Source organism: Lactuca sativa, chromosome 1 (assembly GCF_002870075.4).
Source record: "Lactuca sativa cultivar Salinas chromosome 1, Lsat_Salinas_v11, whole genome shotgun sequence".
Taxonomy (NCBI): Eukaryota; Viridiplantae; Streptophyta; class Magnoliopsida; order Asterales; family Asteraceae; genus Lactuca; species Lactuca sativa.
The window spans coordinates 89677560-89688214 of NC_056623.2; the positions used below are offsets into that span (position 1 = coordinate 89677560).

The window sequence follows — 10655 nt, forward strand, 5'->3', positions numbered from 1 at the left end:
TTCTTTGTAAAATTCCCAGCAATACTCAATACTTTTCACAAGCTCGGAAGCGTAAAGATATGATTTTTACAGTTTATACCAAAGTTAAATCCCAAAACGGAACCAATCTGATATTTGCTACTTTTACCAATTTATTAGAACAATTATAGATTCTATTAATTGATTAACTAGAATGATAAAACCCTAGCTAGGTGATCAGACTAACAAGAATTCAAATCAAACATTCATTAAGCTCAAAACTGAAGAATCTACATAGAAACACAAATCAAAAACCAGATCTAATGATCAATCACATGAAAAGTACTTATCTTGCAGAACTGAAAACTAAGGTTTTAGCCAGACATGGCTAAAATATGATCTAAAACAATAGAAAGAAACATTAAACTACTAAATCTTACTAAACTAAAGGTAAGAGATGATCCACAGTCTTCAGATCTTCAGAAATCGCTAAAATCGGAGAAAAAACGCCTCCAAAATCGTATTTTCGTCTTCTGGTACCTCTGGAATCGCCAACATAGGTTGCTGGAAGGTTATAAGGGTCTATTTATAAGTCCGACAGCAAAAACGACGCGCATGCGATCGCATGGGCACAACCTACGATCGCAACTTTTGAAGAAAATGCATTACGTGCCTTTTTAATGAAGTACGATGCTATTTTTACACTTTTTGGCCAACCTGCAATCGCAGGTTTTCATTTTTCACTTCCGGATGAATTTTTGCCACTAAAAAACCTCGAACCCAAGCTGCGACCTAACCTGCGATCGCAAAAAGGCCCCATGCGATCGCATAAAGGCAACCTGCGATCGAATGTTGTGCCTACGACGTCCAAAATTTCGTCTACTTTTCAGATCATTTTTAATCGCATCAATCGGAGTTACGGTTCTCGAGATATGGTCAAAATACTGACAATGGGCCAAAGCTGCCAGCAACATCCTTTAACTTTAGGTTGCATATTCTATCTTCGTGTGATCAATTCAATCGAATGTTTCTTGACCAAAGCATATTCCAATCATTCCACAACATACTTCATAAGTCTCAAGCTCCATTTTAAGCTGTAAACATGTATCCAGCTGCTCCCAAAGCATTCCTCCACTTGAACTATCTGAAATTGACATAAAAACATGAGCAGTACAAGAATTCTAACGAAAGACATGAGCTGGACATTATTTAAATAAATTACATGTTGATGTACAAAATATGATGCTAAAATGATAATAAAAACTACCATATAGGACGCATGAAATGACATCTAACAGTCACTTTTGTCCCTTTGAGCTTGTGCTTTGGGAGTTGAGGCAACTCCAACACTTTTTGAGCTATATGGAACAATCTTGGGACTTGTTGGACTTGGTGCTTGTTCTTTAAGCTTTAGATGTAGTGTTAGCAATTTTGGACATTTTAGTGCATAAATTTTAGATCTTGCTTGATGGGAGTGTTTTAATGGGTAAAGTTGGAAACTTTATCCATTAATACATTTAAACGTTCGTATTTAAAAGTTTGAGGGTTTAACTTTCTACATTAAGAGCTTAATAGAAGTTTTGGGATCAAGGGCATTACGCAGGAGGTAATCTAATTACGCATGGCATAAACTGGCTGGATGTTGACTCTTGACTTTTTTACCATTGACCGTTGATTTTGACCAAGTTTGATCTTAAGTTATTTAGGGTATTTTGAGTAGTAGATTGAGGCTTGGTCCCTGTTTGTTGTATAGGTAACCTGTAGAGTGGGTATTTGGAGCAATGATCAGTCCAACTATCTTTTGGACTTTGAGGTGAGTTTTCTTCATTATACTTGTGGGTCGACGGCACTAATGTCGGCTCATTAGGTAATGTTATGTATCTTTGTATATAGGATGTTGTTATTCTATAGTGAAGTGTTATATTGGTATATCAGTATGATTACGTGTACTTGCTAGTTATATGTTTATGTTTATTTGTTGCATATGTCGATATGGTGTGGATGGGTTGAGGTGATTTTGCTTTGTGCTAAAGGCCAAGATACCCGGGCAGTCCAGTAGATATTGTAGGCCCAAGGGAGTAGTCCAGTTATATGTTGTAGGCTCAGAAGCGGTACAACTTCGTGTTGTAGAATTAGGATAGTGTGGTTGGGTTGAGTCGATATTGTTTTGTGCGGTGGGCCAACAAACTCGGGAGCGGTCCAACTTTATGTTGTAGGCTCGGGAGCGGTCCAATATTGTGTTGTAGGCCTAGTATGCATTCATTGTGGGAAGGCGAATGCGTGATCGTACACATCCGCCTATTGATTTATGTTTTGAGAGATTTTGATACTTTAATTCTTTGATTTAATTTTTAAATAATGGTTTACTGTCTTATGGTTTTAATAGAATGTTTTATAAAAATGAAAAATTTTATCATGGTTTTCGGGGTGTTACATTCTTTTAATCATATAATCTTCAACATTTAAATATCTCAATTACCTCATTCCTGTGATTCTCTATTCCTAATCCTAAAGTGATGATATCGAGATATCGTTTCTAAAGGATATTTGACATTATTCATCTATGTTTCCCTAAATGATTAGACACGACAGTATGATAATACTTTGGACATAGCATGGCAGTACAATAGTACTCTGGGTAGGTACGACAGTATAATAATAATACTTTGGAAATAGCACGACAGTACAATAATACTCTGGGTAGGCATGACGGTATAATAGTACTATGGATAGGCACGATAAGTCACGACTTATTATTTTGCACAACTCTCACTTAACCTATCACGGCCACTATCTTATAGGATCGTATCACAACTTTTCATTTATTATTTCGCACATCCCTTTACTATCCTATCATATTATTAAGTATAATATACGATTAGATCAAGTAACAATCATATCATATTGTACAAGTATGTTAAACATAACAAAAACAGCACACACAACATTAAGCATTTAGAATACTAGTATCTATATGTAAGTTGAAAGTAACTATGCACACACCTGATAGAAGTAGGTGACTCAAAGTTAGGCCAGTACTGCGCCTTCAAACTTTTCAAAGAGCTAACTGTATAATACTAGGTCTTAGCCTAGTTTCATAACCCTAGCGACTATTTAAATAATAGTCTAGATTCCTCATTAATCTCAATGTCTTCATCAAGATCTATCAAGTAAGGAACAACCAGGTAGGATCATATCGGAGGTGGGGTTTGTTTGGTATACAAAGTATACTGTTTTCAAAGCTCACTTTAAACACGTCACTAAATACAGCCTAGACCTCATCCATGTAAGTAGATCAATCAGTATAATGACTTGGAATTACCGATAAGTCTTAATTATAGGTTCATAATAATGACTATGATTATAATTAAAAGTTACACTTGAATCAAATAAGTGTAGCCTAACTTAAAGAGCATTTTGATGAAAACCGGGAATTATGTGAGCAGAACTCTAATTCGGGAGCTTCTAATTTTCGTCACTCTGGAACCGCAGGGCCTCGCGAAAGTAATCGGAAACTCGGGGGGTAAAAGAGACTAAAAGTACGAGAGATTTCTAGAAAGATCTTGGAGGATTGAGTGAGAAATGAGCTGCATTCGTGAGCATTATGTAGGCTAGAAAAGGTATTGTGCGTCACGCACCCTGTCTTGGCGCCGCACAAGTGGTCGGCAGAGTGACGGGGCGATTTCTGGGTAATGACACGTGGCATCCTTTTAGGTGGAGTATTTTTCTATATTTTTACGGATGTGTGTGTTTTTAAGTTTTTTATATAGTTTTAATGTTTTTCTTATGTATTTTAAACATATAAACATATTTTTTATGTATTTATATGAATTTTTAAATATTTTTACGTACATTTATCTATTTTGTATATTTTTCAGGTCTTTATGTGATTTTTTTATGTTTTTTATCTAGTTTTTTTACATATTTAGGTATTTTAAATGAATAAATGTATTGTATTACGTATTTATATGTATTTTTAAAGTATTTTAGTATATCTTTTACGTATTTATGTAATTTTTTTACTTCAATTTTCATTGAAAGTTAACTGTTAGACTTTGTAATTAAAAAAAACACTAAAGTACTTCAAAACATATATTATTCATGACGGTCCTTAGCAATCAATGTTAACTTTAGAGCAGGGACGGTTTTACTTGGTGTCCCGGTGTGGCACCGGCAACACCTAGTTTTCCCGTACGCAATGGAAAACATTACGATTTTTTTGGTTTTTTGCCTATTTTTCATACACCGGCAACACCTCTTCAACCGCGGCAACACCTACTGTGTATTTCTGCGTCTGTCCCTGCTTTAGAGGTAAAATCTTCCATGTTTTCTTGAATTCAGTTTATAGATGAATAAAGTTTACACAAATAATTGTTGTTAACAAAGATATTCGTAAACTTTGTTCATCTACAAATTGAATTAATAAATGAAGATTTAACTGCAAAAAATAATGTTGATTGCTAAGGATCATATTTGAATAATATATGTTTTGAAGTATTGTGATTGTTTTTTTTCATTTATAAGGTCTAATAGTTATCTTTTCGATGAAAATTGAAATAAAAAAAATACATTAATACAAAAAAAAATTATAACAAAATACATAAAAATATTTAAAATGATACATATAAATACTTAAAAATACATAAATATGTGAAGAATATACCAAAAAACATAAAGCATTGCTGTAAAAACATCGACTAGGTCCTGATTAATCTCTGATTAGTCTTTAGACGCTACACGACCAATTAGAAAAGGGAAAATGACACAAAATGTCCTACGATATTTCTAGAGTTTACCCGTTGAGTCCTTAAAGTTTTTGTCGGGTTTTCTGGGTCCCTAAACTAGGATATGACCTGCTTTTTTAATCCCTGTCAACCTGTAATAGCCGGTTCAGTAACCTTTTAGACAAAAAAAACTCACATTGTGTCCCTATAAAGCCAAAAAAAAAATAAGTTCGAGGATCAATAGGAATTGAGAGTGTACGAGCTTTAGAAGAAAATGAGAGTTTTTTTGTACGAATTAATCTCCAAACTTATTTTTTTGGCTTTATAGGGACACAATGAGAGTTTTTTGTGTAAAAGGTCACTAAACCGACAATTACATGTTGACAGAAACTAAAAGAGCATGTCATATTCTAGTTTAGGGACCCATAAAGTCCGACAAAAACTTTAAGGACTCAACGGATAAACCTTAAAAAGTTCGTAGGGCATTTAGTTCATTTTTCCATTAGAAAACGACTAGCGATTAATCTCTACTTACAACAATGACCAAAGCAGTAGCAAACGATAAAATTTTAACATTTTGAAGAAGTTATATATCTCAATAAAAACTATTTAACAATTGTTAGTGTTTTATTAATCACATTAACCTATTTTGTTGTAACATTACTGATATTTACGGACTTTTTTATTATATTAGTCATACTTAATTTTTTAAAAACTAAAGAACTAATAATTTCGAATCTCCGATTAATCATCACCCAACTGATTAATCTCTTAAATTGGATTTCCCAACTAACTAACATGAAAAGTTTTGTACAGCCTTGCATAAAAGTACGTAAAAATACTTAAAATTCATATAAATACGTAAAAAAAATATGTATACATTTAAATATATATAAAAACATACAAAATCTCATTATTTTGAAAAAAAATATTATTTAGTCTCATGGCCTGTTGAAAATGTCAAAAAGATGAAAGTGAAAATTTTTGTCCATTCTTGGCTTTTCTTTTAAAAAAAATGGAATTTAATCGTTAGTTTCCCAAAATAACGAAATTTTTGCTGAAATTTTCCTATAAAAAAATTTATGATTTTAGAAAAAAAATTTGTTTAAGCCCTTCAGAAGAATACCCTTATATATTTCCATCTTTTTCGTTTCACTAATTTTAACGTGTTTATTGATAATTTTTTGTTAATTGACAAAAAAATAAAAAAAAAATTATATAAAATTTCAAATTACACCAACTTTTTGCTTATCTCATAATCATGGCAATCACATGATTTTGTTTATGTTTGTTCTCTCGTCGTTTCGTTAACCGTTCAGCAAAAAGTTCATTTGTTTTATTAATGAACGAACCGTTCGGCAGAAAGTCTATTTTTTCATAAACGTTCGTTAAATTAAATTTCTTTATATTTTTATGTCAATTATGTTTATTTATCTTCGTTTTGTTTATATATGTCAATTTATTTTGTTTAGCATGAACAATTAAACTCATTTGTATTTATTTATTTGTTCGTAATGTTCGTTTATAGCCTAATAAGGATGCCCACGCCTACCAATCTTAGTTTTGAAAAAAATGTGACGATTCTCAAAATAAATGCATAATCTCATTGGCTCATTATATGCACTAGGTGTGAAACCCGTGTATTACACGGGTTGATTAAAAAAAATATCAAAGTTTAAAGATTAAGAATTTTATAAAATAAAATTTCAAAATAAATAGACATATTCTAATGAATAAATAGAATTACTATTAAGAAGATCATCCATAATATCAATGATTATTTTATCATATTCATTAAATTTATTATCATATTCAATGTAATTTAATATATCACATAGATTTATTTTAAGATTCTTTGCATTTATTATCACATTAAATATATTTAATACTTTACATATATAAATTTAGTATTATGTGTCATATTAATTGATTTAATTCAAAAAAACCGATATAAAATTAATCAAAAAATTTACAAAATTACATGTGGCAAATTTAATGAGAAGATGACATTTGGCAAAATGATCTTCATTTATTAGGATAGACTAGGTGTGAGCCCCGTGTACTACACGGGCTGATTTAAAAAAATATTAAACATTAAAATGTAAATAAAAAATATTTTTTTAATATTTTTTAATGTAAAACTTTAAAATAAGAAAGAAAGAAATGTATTTATTACAATTTAATATCATATATATGATATTTAATAATTTACATTTACATATATAAGTATATGATTTTAATTTTAAAAATTGAAACAAACCAAAAATTGACAAGTGGATAATATTTATTTTAAAAATACCACAAAATGACAAGTGTCAAAACTCATAAAAGATTGACATGTGGCAAAAAAAACCTTCATTTATTAAGGAGGATTTGAGTGGTTCTCTCTTTTATAACGGAATTGGTACTTCCACGATTTTTTTGATAGATCCATATATTTTTAAATGAAATTGTCTATTGTGCCTTTCATTTAATATGGATTAAAAAATCAAATTTAAATGTAATCCTATCCCTAAAATACGGTGAATACCTCTCTCTCACCATAAACCACAAACCAACAGCACCACTCCCTCACACGTCCATAAACGGTCTGTTTTCATCTATTTTCCGATTGTTCTTCCCAAAACAAACTTGAGCTTGACGTGATATGAATTAATCTAAAACGGTTAAATATGTTAAAAGTCATTAGTGTTTAGGTTCAACGCCACATAAGCTTGACGTGTCAGCCTAAGGTACAAAAATACCTCCACCTCATCTTCTTCCACTCAAAATGGTGTGGTCATTTGATGATATGGTATCACTAAGAAAACTTGATACTTCCTTCTCTTTGATGCAATTACTAGAATATCATCTTTTGTGCCATTATTTCTAATGTACTCGTTTCCATCTTTCTTGAGGAATCAACAATGGTGAAGTAATTTGCCCCTGTGGACAGAGTACAATAACACAGAGTACAATAACAGACCTTATAAAATCACTCAATACCTCCTAATGGATCATTAAAGTTTGAAAGAGGCCGACAATGTTAAATTCTGACACTAAAAGATGCACCAGATTAAATCAAGAATCACAACAAAGAAGTAGCCACAACAAACAAACGATTCAATCCATCTTGAAAGTTGAAAGATAACTTCCATTTGCAAACTGTGTCTTTCAAAGGTTCATAACATCAGTAACTTACCATTGCAAAATAACCACAGGAAAATCATTCACACTATATGCACAATAGTGAAAAAAGAACTTCTGATGATCAAAAAACACGCAAAGATACATAGATATTAGAGAGTGAAGAAGCATCAACAAAGGAGAAGGAGAAAATAGTCTTCACAGTTTGGAAATTGGATCTTCTCTCTCTATTAATTATTAATTAAATTGAAGGGTATTAACGTCAATATATAAAAATTTCAGTGGATGTATGAAAACTATCAGGACCCCTTTTATAAAGAGAAATGCAAATCACTACTAAACATCAAATATCAATTACACACTTCACTGTAGCCCTTTACCAATGCAAATAATTCTTTTTTCTTTTCTTTAATCTCCTCATGAATTAACAACCAAAATCCAACAAAAGCAAGACCTCTACCCAAAAACAACTAAAATTTGTGTTACACAAACCTTCACACTCACTCCTTATTCAAACCAAGGCCTTTCAACAAAAAAAGACCAATCAGTTTCTTCTCCCCACTAAACACCACCATTAAAATTCAACAAACAAAACTAAACCATATTCTTCTCCTCTTCAAAATCCCCATCAAAAAGCAACAGTTTTCAGTACCTGTAAGTAAGAGGCTTGTATGGACCTTCAACTGGAACATTGATGTAATCAGCTTGATCTTTGCTAAGAATTGTCAACTTAGCTCCAAGCTTTGCAAGATGAAGTGCAGCAACCTTCTCATCAAGATGCTTAGGTAGAACATAGACCTCCTTCTTGTACTTTCCGGTGGTTCTCTCCTTCCACAACTCAAGCTGAGCGATAACTTGGTTGGTGAAAGAGCATGACATCACGAAACTAGGGTGGCCGGTGGCGCAACCCAAGTTCATGAGCCGACCTTCAGCCAAGATGATGATTCCGGTCTTGGTTTCAGGGAAGACCCACCTGTCAGTTTGTGGTTTGATGGTGATGCGCTTCACACCTGGGTAGGTTTCAAGTCCGAGCATGTCGATTTCATTGTCGAAATGGCCGATGTTGCAGACGATGGCGTTGTTCTTCATCTTCCTCATGTCGGAGACCATGATGATGTCTTTGTTTCCGGTGGTGGTGACGAAGATGTCGGCGTCGGAGACGACGTCTTCCAAGGGGAGGACTTGGAGACCTTCCATGGTGGCTTGGAGGGCGCAGATTGGGTCGATTTCTGTCACGATGACACGTGCTCCGGCTTGCTTCATTGCGGCGGCGCAACCCTTTCCGACGTCTCCGTATCCGCAGACGACTGCGACCTTTCCGGCGATCATGACGTCAGTGGCTCTCATCAAACCGTCGGGGAGAGAGTGACGGCATCCGTACAAGTTGTCGAACTGCGAACAGGTTTCAAGTTAGCATTGAATTCGGATCCATAAAAGTGCTAATGATTCATTCATAAGTGAACAATCGTTATCAGATCCGAATCACAATCACAGCATTATAACAGATCTAAAAACCTAAAACCCTATTAGTTTAGATCTAAGGGATGATCCACAAGCATTAGAACAAATAAGACGAGATCTATAGATGAATTACGATGAACATACCTTGCTCTTGGTGACAGAGTCATTGACATTAATGGCAGGGAAAAGCAGAGTACCATTGGCTTGCATCTGGTACAACCTCTTAACACCAGTGGTGGTTTCCTCAGACACACCAACCAACCTATCCTTCATTTTGTGGTACTTCTTGGGGTCGACTGCTAGACCTTCCTTAATGATCGACAACACGATCTGGAACTCAGCGTTGTCGGTGGAAGTCGGATCGGGCAATTTGCCGGTCTTCTCAAACTCCTCCTCAGCCTTCACTCCCTCGTGAATCAATAGAGTAGCGTCACCACCATCGTCAACGATCAAATCGGGACCACCGCCGGGACCCCAATCTAGAGCACGCTCCGTGCACCACCAGTACTCCTGTAGAGTTTCCCCCTTCCAGGCGAACACGGCAGCGGAATCACGGGCGATGGCGGAGGCGGCATGGTCTTGAGTTGAGAAAATGTTGCAGGAACACCATCTAACCTCAGCACCCAAAGCGGTGAGAGTTTCGATGAGGACACCGGTCTGGATTGTCATGTGGAGGGAGCCAGTGATTCTGGCACCCTTGAAAGGCTGAGAAGGACCGAATTCCGTCCTGCAAGACATGAGACCGGGCATTTCAACTTCGGCTAATTCGAGTTCCAGGCGGCCGAAGTCGGCCAAGGACATGTCCTTGACTTTGTACTCACGGCCGGTGGAGGTTTTCTCGACGGTGAGAGCCATGGTGAATGAGGGTTTGTAGATCGGATCTTGGAGGCTCTCAGAGAAAGGATGGGTAAGGCAAGAAGCAGAGTTGGGGAATGGAGGGTTATAAATAGGGTTTAAGTGACAGAGATTAACGGTCCAGATCTCATCTGTGAGGATTTTTTTAGATTAACGGTCGTAAGATTGGGTCCCACCTAGCTAAAAAAATTATATCTTCTCTAAGAAATCATTTCCTTCACGCTTATTTAGAACTAGATATTTCATTTCCTTGTAAATTATAAATGAAGGTAAAATGTTACAAGTCATTAAAATGTAGTTAAAAATAAGGTAAAATGTTATTGTAGCCTAATAAAGTTATTTTGGTTTAAGACGTATTTTTTGGTTTTTTTTTTAGATTTCTAATGGTATAAATTATTATTTCTTGGGTTTTTAAAGTCATTTCTAAAAAGTGAAGGATCATCCGTTGAACCTCTTCCTAATCATTAGGTTGTATGTTACAAGTCATTAAAATATGTCATCTCCCCAGCCACGTCGGATGTCATCTAACGC

General features: G+C 34.5%; 1 protein-coding gene across 1 annotated transcript; it reads right to left on the minus strand.

Moving 5' to 3' along the window:
- Positions 1 to 8191: 8191 nt before the first annotated feature.
- LOC111896942 (adenosylhomocysteinase) lies at positions 8192 to 10192 on the minus strand. The gene is made up of 2 exons (XM_023892915.3): positions 9414 to 10192; positions 8192 to 9200 (listed from the first exon to the last, which is right to left on the minus strand). The coding sequence occupies exons 1-2, from the start codon at positions 10122 to 10124 to the stop codon at positions 8454 to 8456; spliced, it is 1458 nt and encodes a 485-aa protein (XP_023748683.1). The 5' UTR covers positions 10125 to 10192; the 3' UTR covers positions 8192 to 8453.
- Positions 10193 to 10655: the final 463 nt, after the last annotated feature.